The 16,009-nt window shown below is 46.9% G+C and overlaps 1 protein-coding gene across 1 annotated transcript in view; it reads left to right on the forward strand.

Annotated features, from left to right (window-relative positions):
• The first annotated feature begins 679 nt into the window (after positions 1 to 679).
• The window catches only part of LOC142765971 (uncharacterized), a 214,937-nt gene continuing 199,607 nt past the window's right edge, over positions 680 to 16,009 (forward strand). The window contains exons 1-2 of the mRNA XM_075867779.1: positions 680 to 823; positions 3,102 to 3,149. Coding sequence (XP_075723894.1) covers positions 734 to 823; positions 3,102 to 3,149 — 138 coding nt within the window. The 5' untranslated portion in view covers positions 680 to 733. The remainder of the gene's footprint in view (positions 824 to 3,101; positions 3,150 to 16,009) is intronic.

Below are 16,009 nucleotides of genomic sequence, written 5' to 3' on the forward strand. Positions count from 1 at the left end.
ACTTAGTGTTGTTCATGTGACCTATTGTACACTATCTTTTTCTTTCAATGTCGGGCTAACTCTACTTTAGACCTCGATGTATCTTAGTGTATTACGGGTGCTTTTAAATGAAAATTTTTATTCTGTTGCACACAATATTTGACTGCCCGACTCTATAGTAAACCACCAAGTCAGAAATGTGTGCGTTTATAGATTTTCCAGTTTTTTCTTTTTATTAATATTTCCGTTTCGCTGAGCAATCACATCCAGAACGTATGACCGTATGGGCTTCATCAAAGTACCCTCAAGTAGGTGAGAAAACAAGCTGACTGAGCAAGCATTACCCACAAAAACTTCTGTTGAAATATTGATCTACTGAATTAGGCTACATTCAATGCATTTCTGCTTACGAGGCAATACAGTCTTTAAAACGTAAATATTTCGAAGATATGCGCCAACTTCCTGATGTTGCGGATATGTGCGCGGCTACATTGATCAAGTTTATTGCTGAAAGCACAATAAGAATAAAATAACTGCTCAGGAAACGTCTACTATCACGTTTTATGTCTCGAGCGATTCTCATTAAGATCACAGAGGTGATTCTTTTGCATCAATCAGCACAGTGCGACATATATATATTTTATTAGAAAGCACAGATGTCGGCCTAAGCTGGCGTGCTCTCGCGTGCGTTCCATGGGGAGTTTCGCAACAAGATTCTTATAAATACCTCTCAATAGATTATTTTTAGCTAAATATGAGCTCTAACGTTCGCTTCCTTGCATTTTACTTCACCATAATATGGCTGGAAAGCCTGGTGGGAAACACTTCGTGCTCAAGGAGAAGTGTAAGTATGCTTGAAAAACAAAAAGTAGGAAGCGCTAAGTGAATTCTTCCGCCCCTAATTATTGTTACGAGATGGAAACTGACTCGGAAGAGTTGACAGAGATATACATGTATACAGCTGCTTAAGCGAGCAGCGCCAGCGATAGAGATTAGGTCGCACCAGTTCATCGTCTTTGTCCTCTTCTTTTTAATGCCACTTGTACGCAGCATGACCCCAGGGGCAGAGGCACCATCCCAGAGCTTCAAAGGTTGCTATAAGATGCACTCTTGTAGGGCTTGAGCCGCGAGACGTTAACAACACCACTGGACTGTACAGCAAATGATGATGGGCACACATGCTTATCTCATTGGCTACAGGTGTAAGTTGACACAATACGCAATAAGGTCCCGTGTAACGAGATGGAAAGATCTTTTGATAGGCGAACCCGACATTAAGGAGACCAGGTTAACAAAAACGAACCCAGAAGCGAACCACCGACTCCTTTTTTTCGTCTGCGACGCCATTAGCCGAGTGGGGACGAGCTGATGGCCATGATTGGCTCGTATGATAGCGTCATGAGCATACTCGTTGCTGAACAAGATATGAGCTAAGATGACTGTGTCCAGCGGTAACGTCGACCCTCTTCTGTACATTAGGTAAAATGACAAAAAGCCCGCTGTGCCGTGAAGTGATTAATTGTACGCTAAAATAGCATAGCAAAGGTCAAGATCTCAGTCTCCGTGGTCGGGTGACACGTATGTATAGCGAGAATTATCGTGAGAGCATGGTTAAAGGATTCCGACAGTTCATTGGTATGGGGATGGTAACCTGTGGGGCTAAGTGAATTCACAAATATATCAGTGTGTGTTGCGTGGAATAGGAACGTAGGATGTAGACGATGTGTTGAGATAGAATGTATGGCCCAGGCCTGTGAGAAGTTGTTTTGTGGCGCCCTGCATTAATTGAAAATTCCGTAACAAGGAGTCAGCGACATCGGTTGCTCAGCTTGTCGGTAGAACTCGCGTAGTATCATAGCATGTGCATAATCTGTAGTCACGGCTATCCATTTGTTTTGCCATATTGATGTAGAAAGAGGACCAAGCAGGTTCAACGCAACTGGGTAAAATGGTTCCGTAGGTAAGTCGATTATTTGAAGATGGCCAACGAGTAGTGGCGATGAGGTTTTACGACGTAGACGCAACTCACGCGAGGTGCCGTATCGGCGTATAGAGCAGGTAAGGTCTGGCCAGAAGAAACGGTGCCTTACGTGCTCGTATGTGTGAGATACGCCAAGATGTCTGGCTGTGGGCGCGTCATGATGTTCAGTGAGGACACGGCGCCGAATGGCGAACATAAGGGACAGACCCTAACGTTGAACTCGTGACATGCATGTCATGTAAGTCATGATTGCACGGCACGCTTATGGTGCCCTCTAAATCGTTCCGTTTTTGTTACATATACCAAATTTGGTGGTACGTGATGTGAATGGACGACTAAGGTAGATGACACGTCTAAACATAGTAATCATGATATGCGGGTCATGTAAGACATTACTGCATGCTACGCTCACAGAACGCTGGCAGCCGCCTCGCTATCTTTACACGTACCAAATTTGTTAACACGTGACATTTTCAGACGAAAAAGGTAAATGGCATGCCGAAACATGATAATCATTACATAGAAAGTATGCATGGGATATTTTACGTCCGTCTCAAACGCTGTGCTGATTTTAAACTCACATATCCACTTTCCTCATTTGCACCTCGCATATTATCGATTCGCACTGTACGTGAGATCCGCCATTTTTTCTCTTATCTGTTTTTGTACCAGCTGCTTTCTATCTGCTTTTCTACCAATTTCTGCATTTTTCATTTTTATTAGTTTTTTGTTATTGCCTGTCTCTTCTTACTTCTAATTCATGTGTTTTTTGAAATCGTTCAGTTTTTTTTAATCGTTATACCTTTTAATTCTTGTAATTTCTTTTTCTATTTCCTTCTTGTCATCATTTTGGTCTGTGTCACTAAAGTGTGTAATGAGGTCCTCTTGGCCGAGCAAAGTTTTTTTTTGTCAACGTTCGCACCTGCTGTTTGTGGCGGTAGGATTTCCATACTCTTGTAGCGCCTACCCGTTTGTGTTTATCTTTTTTTTTGGACATGAAGTTACTGACAGTCGATTTCAACAGCTGCGCTATAGAAAAGTTGCTGTGGTAAATTTGTGGTAATATTTACTGCGCATACCGTCTTGTCCTTTGTAGACAAATTTCGCGGGTCCTGCGCATGAATTTTCTTTTCCTTTTCAGCGAGGTCGAGGCCGAGTCCGTTTACCTAGCCCTCTTAGCGATAGTCCGGTAAGTCTTTACTCCTAATGAAAATTGCGTTATGATTTAGGACCAAACTTCTTTCTTTAGTAGTTCCGTGAGTGGGCATGCGACGTCAGCAAAATTCCGCACAAATGTGTGAAATTGAGAGCAGAGGCCAGAAAACTTCGAAGGTCGTTCGCGAAGGTCGGCAGAGAGAAATATTTCACTGCACAATTTTTTTCAAGGTCAGGGTGAACACCAGAAGAATAAACAAGGTGACCGAGAACATTGAGTTGGCGGAGACAGAAGTGATATTTTTACAAGGTTATCTGAAGCCCTGCCTGCAGATGACAAAAAAAAAATAGTCGAGAGGCGCTAGAGGTGGGTCGCGAAAGTCGGCGAGAAAAAAATTATGTCATAAATGTAGCACACACAAATTGATCATACAAAATCATGAAGGAGAGCATTCATGATTCGTTCGAATGTACCTGGGACATCGCAAAACCTGAATTGCATTACTTTAAACTGATAGAGTTCGTCGGGAGTTGTAAACGCTGTATTTTCACGGTTCATGTCATCAACTGCTATCTGCCGGTAGCCGCAACGAAGATAAATGGAATAAAAATAATTTTCTCTCCTAAGACAATCAAGGGCATCATGTATTCGTGGCAGGGAATACACGTGTTTTTTCGTTACTTTGTAAGATTCCGGTTGTCGACACAGAAATGCGAGCTGTTATCCTTCTTTTTGACGAGGACGACAGGCGAAGCCCAAGGGCTCGAAGAAGGCTCACTGATGTTCCGAGCAAGCATTTTTCAGTTTCTTTTTTTTGGATTACGCGCCCCGCCGCGGTGGTCTAGTGGCTAAGGTACTCGGCTGCTGACCCGCAGGGCGCGGGTTCAAATCCCGGCTGCGGCGGCTGCATTTCCGTTGGAGGCGGAAATGTTGTAGGCCCGTGTACTCAGATTTGGGTGCAGGTTAAAGAACCCCAGGTGGTCAAAATTTCCGGAGCCCTCCACTACAACGTTTCTCATAATCAAATGGTGGTTTTGGAACGTTAAACCTCACAAATCAATCAATCAATTAATCTTTTTGGATTACGTGACATTCGGTGAACGATATCCGATAGGGCCGCCCATGTACCGGATATGCATCGCTGCTGTTAATCGGCCACTCACCATCCCACGTTTGAAGATGTTGGGGTGAATTTCTCCTCTCCTTCATACACACGATATATCCTCCTCACCCCTTAGTTCTTCGATGCCCGTGAACAATAACAGCACTGAGCGCTAGAGCTTATCAGGATTTTCCGCTTCTCCGCTGCACGCTGTTATGGCCGCTTGCGCAGTTAAAAACGCAAAAACTGAAGTTTGATTTATTGATTGCGCACAATGTTTGCATGAAACAAATAATAACGGATGAGCAGCTGCATGGCAAAGCAGTGTAGGAGACAAATCACATGTTATATTTCACGTATATCAGTCAATCGAGAGCATGTACGCTGTGGACGTCACGGGAACGTCGGACGCTACAGTAGTGCGCCAAAACGGACAAAACATATCAGAACAGTCTATTGCGCTTTTTTGTATTTTGGAAATTTGGTGAGTGGCCCTTTAATCTCAAAGTTTACGACGGTCGTTTGGCTTAGTGGCTGGTCGCGGAGATCAAAGACGTCTTGATACGATACAAGGAGGCCGCGAAGCGCGTTCCCGTGCTCGGTCGAGAGATCAGAGGCTATCACTTTTGTTATGCTATCTGGTGGAGTGCCCGACTCAAGACTGGCAGGTGACGGTGCATCCTCTGTTAAAGTGGAAATATGGTAGTCGCTGGCCTGGGAAAGGGTTGCAAGGCATATCTCTTGGGGCAGTACTTGTTATCAAAGAACAAAGTTCAGAATAGGGAGACGTGCCACGTTGTCCTTCATAGTCATAATCGTGTGCGGGAACGTTACACTGAGCGAATAGGGGACAGTAGGGTTAGGTGACACGACATATCTCTGTCCGCCACAGGCAGATAGAAAGAGACGTATATATACGTGACAGCTCGATGGAATAGGCAAATGTAGTTGACGGAGCATAGCTTTGGCGGCGCAGAAGCAGGAGGGTTAACGGCATATGGCAGAGCGAGTTGAACAGCACCAGCAGAACAATCAATTAAGACGGAATGCTCCGAGAGAAAATGTTCTCCCGGAATGATTTCATGTGGGCAGTGGTCCAGGACGTAAAACAGAACAGAAGTATGACATCCAGCCAAAGTGACGCAGGCTGCACATATACCAGTGACAGCTGCTGTTGCTCCATCGGCTACTCGGACTATAGTGATAGAAGCAGGAGTGAGCACTTTTTAGCCGAGCACGAAGGCTGGAGTTCATTACTGACGTGTGAGCGACGGTGCCAATAAGTGCTGTTGCAGGTGTGCCATCTACATTTGTGCTGATCTAATTCTTGTGACCGGGTAGCATGTGCAGAGGAATTTAGGGCCGGGTCGCCAAAGAAGGCTCAACTCTAGGAGCAGCACCCTTTAATTTTCCGAGGACTGGTGGTGGTAGGAGGTCTGGGAGAGCGACAAAGGGTAGGTGAGTGGAACAGGAGTCCGGATGGCAACCGCAAGTGGTTTGGTCAAGTGGGCATGGGTAGTAGAGCGTTGTCATGGTCAACGTGCATTTGCATGCGGAAACCATTACGTGGGAGCCGGGTGTTGGCGTATTGTGGCCAAGGCTGCAAATTTCAGGAATTACGGCAATGACGTGAATTGTGACCCACTCGTCCGCAGCAAAAGATCAGTCTGTCATCGGAGGTTCGCACTTCAGCCGTATTATTTTAACGGGGACAGTTGTTCCCGCCGCGGGACATATTAAGTACACTGGTCGGTTTTGTTAACTGCTCAGAGCGTCTGTACTCGGGCGTTGGCCAGTTCTTGGCGCACAACGGTCTGAATTAAAGAAATCGTTACATGAGAAATGTCAGCGGCACTGGCATGATCAGTAAGAGGAGAGGCGGCTTCGATTTCACGGCAAACAATGCACAACATATTGTCGGAAGCTGCAGTGGCAGGTTGAACACGGGCTTCTTCGCTGGTAGATGTGGCAGCTGTGTTGGGAAGATGCCAAACTAGGGAATTAATACGACGATTTTTTACATTATCAAAGCGTCGGCATTCACTGATGACGTCGTCTACCGTCGGAAAGTTGCGGAACACGAGATGATTCAAAGCATCATCCGCAATCACTTCAAGTATGTGCGCGAACATTTCGAATTCCAGCACCTAGTCGTCAACTGTGCGGCAGAGGGCGAGCAAATCCTGAATGTATCTCACGTATGACTCGGTGAAGGATTGCAGTCGCCACGCGAGTTTTTTCCGCGCTGAACGACGACGCCCAACAGGCTTGCCGAAGAGATCGATGAGTTTGCGTTTTCAAATGTCCCAACTGGTGACCTCTTCCTCGTGGTTGGAAAACCAAACATTGGCCATGCCTTCAAGGTAAAATATAACATGGCAAACATGAGAGTCGGGTCCCAGTTTATAGTGCAATAACCCGTTTGTATAGCTGAAAACATTTTCAACATCCTTGTTGTCGTTGCCGAAAAAAGATGCCTGAGTCATGTGGTTGGGTCAGAACGACAGTGTAGTTCGTGACGGCTAGACGCAACGCTCTCGGACGCTGTGTGGTGGGACGAGGCACAATTAGTGAAGTTTCTGACGATTCCTCGTTCTCGTCGTGATCAGGCATCGCAGACGCACGCAAGGAACATCCACTGCGCAGAATTGTCGTGGATGTTGATTCTGAAAAGAACCGCACCTCCACCAAAATGTTACGCGGAAAAAGTGCCTGAATAGTATATTTACTAAAGATAACCAGACAGGCATACAAGATACAGCCTAATCTTGTCTTGTCTTGTTTTGTCGCCTAGAATATCTTGGCTCATACCCACATGGGGGATTTGCCACACTGTACCTCATATTTGATAGTTTTTTTACAACGCTTGCTAAAAAAAGAAAGAGAAATTAGATAGGAACAATAATTATGTTACTTTAAAAAAACGTGAAAAAGTGCAGAAGAATGCGATAAACGAGAATATATAAAACAAATTAACAAGAATGAGGAAGGGGGACAAAGAATTGGATATATCTGACAGTACCACTAGCAGCGTATCCTTCCGGTTGCCTGAATGAATTTATGTAGCGCTGACAGAATAGCGCTGTGGCCCACACCCAACTGACTGGCTCCAAACGATAATAGGGTGGATGCATTGACTGGCAATCTGAGCATACTAATCGGTCTTTCATGAATTATTAGTCGCAGTGAGGCGAAGCGGCGGCATATGAGAAGAAAGTTATCTATTGTTTCTGGTTCATTGCAAACTGCATATAGGTTAGTTAGTGAAAATCCTGATTTGTTGAAAGAAAAATTTAACCGAGGAACTCTGCAGCGAAAGCTTGTGAGCGTCACCTCACATTGACGGAAAAGGCATTTTGCGGTGTTCCATGTGAATTGCAAGCACCGAAATTCTTCAGATTGTAGGAGAGATGTTTCGTTGATTTTTAAGAATAACAGGCGTTTGAATCGTTCGGCAGTAATAAAAGGAAATTGTGGGGCTACTGGCGCCACCGGGAAATTTGAAGATGCCGAAGTGAGCAAATCAACAATTTCATTTAGTACAATTCTAGCATGCCCGGGGACCCAAACAAACCGAACTTCTGATAGGCTACGCGGTACGAGAGACCAAAATATCCTGAGAAGAGGAGACTGCTTTGCGGACGTTAGATGTGTACATACAGACAAAAAGTCCGAATTAATAATAGCTTTTGATTGCTGATGAGCCTAATCTCTACGAGAGCTCAAACATCGTCTTCTTTGCTGTCAAGTTCATCTGTTGCGCCCGGTACGAATATCGATAAATTGCAACAGCTTACCTACAATAAAACAGGGATGAAGAAAAAAAAACATGAAGGGCCATTAAAGAGGCTACAACATTTTTTTATTGTAACTCCCAAAGAATCTCACTAAATTGTGTATAATGCTGAGGAGATACCGTGTTGTGATTGTCGTAACCTATATTTTCAAAAAAAAACTTTTGCGTCCATCAGTAGCGCATGCATAATCATCCTCACGCGTGAAGTGGCGCAATCATACCCACACATTGCTCTTACAAATTAAGTCTCTTTCAACAAACTGAGTCTACAACGCAAGCAAACTTACTCTAATATCGCTGAGCATAATAAAAGCGTTCTACGCATGTCACAAAAAGAACACAAGTACGTCAGTTGATTTAGCTCAGAGAACTTTATTAGAACCAGGTCCAGGGTAATTGGTCCAGGCTTATTGAAAAACTATGAGCATAAGCGCGTATGTGTGACAAAGTTGAGTAAATTCCACCACATACAACTTCCACTAAGCCTCGAGGACCAAGGCAAGAGTTTGTTCATTGAATGGCGTACACGTAAAGACAGTTGCACTATTGTCATGTGATACATTATCATAAAATGGTCGGGGAGATATACTATGTCAGCCCGATAGACCCTTATCTGCAGCACACACGGTGGAAGCAGGGCGAAGAGAACACACATGCATTGCCCATGCACAGAACGAGCGTCAGTGTCCGAAGAGGCCACAGAAGGTAAAAAAGTGCTGCCCGATGAAGAGGTAGGCGAAACGAGCACTTGGATTTTTCAGTGGCATGGCAGAGATAGAATACCGTGTCGTATCGGTCACGCTAGGCGCTATAGTTTTTTTTTTTGTCCGTGTGTGCTACAGAGCAGAGGCCCAGCTGGTTTGGGGCATCCGACAAGGCGAGTGACTGGCTCATATTCTACGGCCAGTTACTTCTGAGTTCGCTTTCCTGTTTTTACGTTGCGCATCGGCTTTCTTGCCGTTATGTTTTACGCAGTATGTTCCATTAATCGCCATTCTGCGGGGATTGCTCGTTCCGGCTATTTGGCCCTCCTGTGTGTGCTGGCGCATTCTTGTGCCGGTTCCGAAGGTTGGTTGTGATTCTCTTGGGTCGTGACTTGGAGGTGCTTTCCCAGCGTTGCTGGCTCTTGTCTTGCGAACTTAGGCTCACTGACATCCTAAGCCTTCACATCGCACCCCACATTGGACCCCAGCCCACGGCCCTAAGTTGAAGTCTGATGCTCTACCGACTTAGCTAGCCGGGCATGATATTGTCATGGGGTCATGACCAGAACGAAGGGATTAGACTCGAAGTCGAAGAAGGAACTGTTATTGTGAAACCGATGAAAAACCGATATTGTGGCTACGCAAAAGGTAAGTAGGACACTGGTACAGATAGCGGCGAACAGAGCGTCAGTCGTCGATTAACTGACAAGCGGCGAAGCGTTTCAGCATTTTTACACTTGCCATCGAACATTCTAGTGTTATCGCTCGCGGCGACGTAGGTTCCAGAATAATTTTAAAGGTTTACGAAGTGGGCGTAACCTCAACAAAACGATCGCCTAGAGCCGCGAAGCTTCTTGAAAACCGTAGGTGCGGACCCCACCGCGGTGGTCTAGTGGCTAAGGTACTCGGCTGCTGACCCGCAGGTCGCTGGATCAAAGCGCGGATGCGGCGGCTGCTTTCCGATGGAAGCGGAAATGCTGTAGGCCCGTGTGCTCAGATTTGGGTGCACGTTAAAGAACCCCAGGTTGTGGAAATTTCCGGAGCCCTCCACTACAGCGTTTGTCTTAATCATACGGTGGTTTTGGGATGTGAAACCTCACATATCAATTAATCACCGTAGGTGCGGTTTGCGCCGAACATAGTGTAACGAGGCGATAACAAAACGGGGGGAAAAGAATGTGGCACTGACCCTCTCTAAAAAAGGCATCATCTCGATGCTTTACCAAAGATCAAAGTACGAAAATCTAATGCAAGAAAGAGCAAGCAATAAATCGCGATAGAGCAATAACAACAGCAACAACAATAACAAAATGTACTGTTTCAGATTTTTGGCCTGTACAAAACGGCTTCAGGCGTGCGACTTGGACGACTTCAGGTCGCGATTACCGTCATTGAGAGTTCGCGATGCTGTCACGGGCAACCTCGTAATCCAGTTGGCAAAGACGTCGAGTTATCCTGTATGATCCAAAATACCGTCCCAGAAAATTCTCACTGAGTCCACGTCAGCTTATCGGCGCCCATACCCACTAATGTTCACCGGGCTCGTATTCCGCGAAGTAACGTCGAAGATTGTGACGGCGGCAATCTGTCGTCTGTTCGTTCTTAATAGGGAAGTGGACAAGTTGTTGGGGCCCTTCGGCGCGCTGAAGGTACTCGCTAACATCGATGTTTTCTTCGTCGGTGGCGTTGGTTGAAGTGCCGTTGAGCGCCGTTGCTGGGGTCTTTCCATTGTCCAAGTTGTACGGCGTCATCTGCGTCGTTTCTTGTATGTCGTTGTATGCGAACGTCACGTACAGAAAAATCGCACACCACGTTTTGTGTTCAATGTTGACGTACATGGCCAGCATGTCGGCAATGGTCTTGTTCAGGCGCTTGTTCAGGCGCTTGTTGAGGCCATCGGTCTCAACAAGCGCCTTCTCAACAAGTGGTACGCTTCGTAGGGTGGTGGCTTGTTTGGCTGTATGCTAAAATCGCTTGAGCTAGCTCAGCAGTAAATGCCATACCTCGGTCGGTGATGACAACCTCCGGAGCGTCGTAACGCGGGACGATCTTTTCGACAAAAAAATTGCCTACCACAGATGCAGTACCTTTGGGCAGGGCTTCTGTTTTGGCGTAGCTGGTAAGGTAGTCGGTAGCTACGACGATCCATATTTTTACCAAATTCAACGTCAAAAATGGCCCAAGTAGGTCCATCGCGATTTGTTTGAACGGTCGTTGAGCTAATATATTCCGCTGAAGAAAACCTTCTGGCACTGTCGGTGGTGTTTTGCGCCGCTGGCAGTACCGGTATGTCATCACGTAACGAGTGACGTCGGCGGTAAGGCATGGTCAGTAGTATCTTTCTCGTATTCTCGTGAGCTTGCGGGAAACACCAAGGTGTCTCGCCGTCGGGTCGTCGTGTAAGGCCTCAAGCACCTATGGTCTCACTGCTGAAGAAACCAATAGGAGGCGGTCGGCTGGAAGGGGTGAGAACTCCTTCGGAAAAACTCCATTTTGCATGAAGAATGACACCAGTCTCCTGTTGAAAACATTTGAAGCAGTCATGCTGTTTGTTACCCTCGAGGTATTCCACAAAGCTTCTGAGTTCCGGGTCAGCTCGTTGTTGCTCGGCGAAGTATTCGGCAGCTATTCTTCCTAAGAAGCTGTTCTTAACCAGGCCATCGGGCGTTGTTGGTTCGACGGGTGCACAAGACAAGCAGTCAGCGTCAGAGTTTTTTCTGCCAGACTTGTAAGTGACGGTAATGTCGAATTCTCGAAGTCTCAGGCTCTGCTTTGCGAAGTGACCCGTAGTATCTTTCAAGTTGGCTAGCCAACACAAGGTGAAGTGTTCGCTCACAACTTTTAAAGGCCTGCCGTAGAGGTAGGGGCAAAACTTTGACGCTGCCCAGATGATGGCAAGGCACTCCTTTTTTTTGTAGAATAGGTGGATTCGATCTCGCATACCTACCGGCAAGCATAACCGATAATCCTTTCCACGCCGACAGTCCTTTGCACAGAATGGTGCCGAGTCTTGCGCTGCTTGCGTAGGTTTTTACTTCTGTTTTGGCGTGCGCATCGAAATTCGCAAGTATCGGTGCCGCCTGGAGGTGTCATTTAGGTTCATGAAATGCTTGCTCTTATGCCGCTCTGACCATAAATTTGACGTTGCTTTTTGTCAGGTGGGTTAGCGGATCAGCGATCTGTGAAAAGCGTTTGACGAAACACCTGTTATAGGCGCACAATTCAAGGAATCGGCATAAAGCCTTCTTGTCAGTTGGGCGCAAGAATTCAGAGATCGGGGGTGTTTTCCGCGGGTCTGGATGGACTCCACAGTTACTTATCACGTGTCCGAGAAACAACAGCTCCTCGTACTCAAAGCGGCATTTTTCTGGCTTGGGGGTTAGTGCAGAAGTGTCGATAGCTTGAAGTACCGCTTCAAGGCGCCGGATATGCTCGTCGAAGGTCGAGGAAGACACGTCAACGTCATCCAAGTACACAAGGCAAGTCGGCCATTTCAGTCAAACCAGCATGGTGTCCATAACGCGCAGGAAAGTCGCAGGCGCTGAGCAAAGACGAAATGACATGACCCTAAACTCGTAGAGGGCGTCTGGTGTCAAAAAAGCCGTCTTCTCTTGATTTTTCTCGTCAATTTGCCAACAGCCTATTTTGAGGTACATCAAATGAAAATATTTCGCGCTGTGGAGTCGGTCCAGGTCGTCGTCTATACGTGGAAGAGAGTACACGTCCTTTTTTGCGACATTGTTAAGGCGGCGGTAATCGGTAATCAGCGCAAAAGGGCAGGGCTTTATCCTTCTTCTTCACTATTACCACTTTTGACGCCCACGACTCATGGACGGCTGAATGATGTCGTCGCTTAAAACTTTGTAGACTTGTTTCTTGACGGCGTCGCGTTCGCGTGTCGCAATTTGTTACGGGCTTTGTCGAACTACTCGGGCACTTTCTTTTGTTATGATGTGATGTCTCGCGACTGGGGCTTGTCGAATTGTCATATATGACCAAAAGCACGATTTGAATCTCAAAAGCCGGGACTTGAGCTGGTCTTGCTTGCACTTTCAAAGACTCTGGTTGACGTCGAAATTTAGTTCGGGACCTCGATTTGTCGAAGCAGCGTCAGCAGCATCGAAGAGAGCGAATCAATCGCCAACCTTTGCGAATTCATCGATGTAGGCGACTATCGTATCGTAGTTGAGGTGCCTGTATTCGTGACTGAAGTTTGTAAGCACCACCTCTGCTTTGCGTCACGCAGCTCAGCCATGCCTCTTGCGACGCAAATATGGTGGTTTAGAAAAACGGGCTGATAACCCTCGACGATGCCTTCAAGGTTTTCGGCTTTTTTGGTACCAACGCTGGAAAAGGGCGGCGCGTTGACGTGTTTTTCAAGCACATTCAGTGGGTGATTCCTTGGCAATATAAGGGTTACATGGTGTTTTTTGAGGTTAGTGTCATTGACTCAGACCTCCGGTGAATGACTGCGCTGTGTTGACTTAGAATGTTCACCCCAACTATCACATCCCTGTAGCAATTTTGTAAGATTACACAGCTCGCAGGATGAGTATGATCATTATGGTGACTCTTGATGTGCAGATTTCGATCGGCGTTATTAATTGACCTCCAGCAGTCCGAATGTCGGGGCGTTGCCATGCAGCCCTCACTTCTTTGAGCTTCATCGCTAAAGGTTCACTTATGACAAAATAGTCGGCTCCACTATCGAAGAGAGGAGTGACGAGGTGGCCATGGAATATTACGTCAAGTTCTTTTGTTCGTCATCGTGTGTTGCATTTGGGTCTTGGCGTCGGGTCACGGCTTCGCCTATTTTTTCAAATGCTTCCACGTTGTTAAGTCATGTCGTCTTCATGTTGCGAAGGGTCGATGTCAAGATCCTTTTTTTTTGCGGCGAATGCTTTCAATTTTGTTGCGGCATTGTCGTCAAAGGCGGTAGAGGGTTTTCGGTAGATCGTCGTACAGCAACAGCACCTTCATCGGGTGCTGCCCTTTTTTCCGGGTAATGGCTCGTCGATCAGCCACTAGCAGGGCCGGTGTAGTTCCCGTGTTTTGGTGAGGCGTAGTGACCTGGCGACGGCCAAAAGTCAGGTCGTCGGGGTGATGAATGCGCTCTCGCGAGGTAGTCGGTGATGTCATGCGGTCTTCCGCCACGTTGTGGACACGGCGCGTTCATGTCAAAGTGCCGTAGGCCCATCTGGCGGTAGTAGCAACAGCGGTAGGGGTCCTCGGCCTCGCCGCAGTGGTAACTGAGTGGGCGATTGTCAGGTGCGCGCAAAGCATCGGTTTTCCTCGGTGCGCTGCGCTGTCCCGCTGGCGGACGGTAGGACGGCGGTGGTGGCGTCTGTCAACGGAAGTGCGACAGAAAGGCGTTTTTGCGTGGGCGTCGGGGAAGGGCGTGAGCTGCAGCAGCATAGCTCATTAGTTGCAGCTGCGGTTTCGGAGGCTGAGTGTCACGAATGACAAGAAAAAAGAAAGAAAAAAAGAAGAAAAATGCAAGGCACGTAAATGAGAAATCGAATTTGAGAAATCGAACAGAGTCCATCGGTGCACAAGAGATTGGACGAGCGTGCGCACAGGAGAAGGTTGGCGAGGACGACGGAGAAGACGGGAGATATTCGAGGCAGCCTGGGTCCTGCCCCAGGATGGCAATGTGTTGGAGGCCGCCCGACTTTGTACCTCGGTGAGCTACCGTCCTCGTGGCTTCAGTGGTCCAGCTGGCGGGTGGTGCAGAGAATGGCTTGTATCGGTCAGTGTCACACCGCTGACCTTCAGCGAACCTGGGCTTGTGGACAGCCGTCTGCAACGTTAACGGTGCATGGGCCAGAGGAGCCTGGGACGTACCCGAAGTACCAGCCCGTACTACTTCGACCACTGAATGAGAACGACGTTCTCACACTTTTGAGCGTTTGCGGCTGGCTTTTTCAGTTCAGTAGGAACACCTAGCACGGACGCACGACGTCACCTACGCTCGTGTGTCAGCGCGACTGATACTTGTCGTAAGCTCCGGACACCGTACACTTTGTTCATCCGAGAGACGTTAACCGCTGAATGTGAATATAGGGACGTGCCTAGGACATGGCCTTAGAGGGACGTGTTAACTGTTGTAGGTTGGGAGACCGAATTGGTTCTAGTGACTGTAAGTTATCTGTGTATACTCTGTGTGTTCGAGTGTGTAATGAAAGGTCTTTTTGTGTCGCACCCCGTGCCCACTTCCAGCGTTCATTCCGCTTTACTCAAACAAAACTGAGCTGGGCGACATTATAACGTGACAATATGGCGAGCCTGCCAGGATTAATTACTTTTCGTCATGTGCCCTGGACCCTCTTGAGCAGGGGGATGAACCTTGAATGGTTGCTTGCGGCTGGAGATGCCGTGGATTTATCCCCAGTATCCATTATTGAGCTTTACCGCCAGGAGCAAAGTAGAATAAAAGAAGAACGTGCTAAGGCACGGGAGACTGCAAAAAAGCAGGCGGAGAACGCTAGAGCAGATGATGATGACGACGATGATGCTTATAGGCATTTTTTCATCATCATCATCATCATCATCAGCAGCAGCAGCAGCAGCCTGGCTACGTTCGCTGCAGGACAAAGGCCTCTTCCATGTTCCACCAGTCAACTCGGTCCTGTGCTTGCTGCTGCCAATTTATACCCGAAAACTTCTTAATCTCACCTGCCCACCTAACCTTCTGTCTCCCCTTAACCTTTTTGCCTTCTCTGGAAATACAGAGAAGGAGTTTTACAGAGATCTGTACAGTAGCCGGGACAACCACGGCTTTATACTATAAGAACTGGCAGTATCCTAGATGACACCCCACCAGTAATGATAGAAGAAGTCAGAAAAGCCTTGGAAAGCATGCAAAGAGGCAAAGCTGCTGGTGAGGACTAGGTAACATCAAATCTGCTGAAAGATTGAGGACAGATTGTGTTAGAATACAAGCCACCCTGTTTACAAGGGTCTCCTGACGGGAAGAGTACCACAGTCTTGAAAGAATGCTTACATCACACAAATGCATAAGAAAGGAGATGACAAGGACTCGAAGAATTACCGGCCGATCAGCTCGCTCTCTCTAGTATACAAGCGATATACAAAGGTAATTGCTAACAGAGTTAAGAAAACATTACAATTCAATCAACCAAATTAACAAGCATCATTTCGAACAGGTTACTCGACAATCAACCACATTTAATACAATCAATCCGGTGTTAGAGAAACGCTCAGTCCATAACCAACCACTATACATCGCCTTCATAGATTACGAAAAGGCGTTTGCATCAGTAGAAATATC

The sequence above is a fragment of the Rhipicephalus microplus genome, chromosome 6 (assembly GCF_043290135.1).
Source record: "Rhipicephalus microplus isolate Deutch F79 chromosome 6, USDA_Rmic, whole genome shotgun sequence".
Classification (NCBI taxonomy): Eukaryota; Metazoa; Arthropoda; class Arachnida; order Ixodida; family Ixodidae; genus Rhipicephalus; species Rhipicephalus microplus.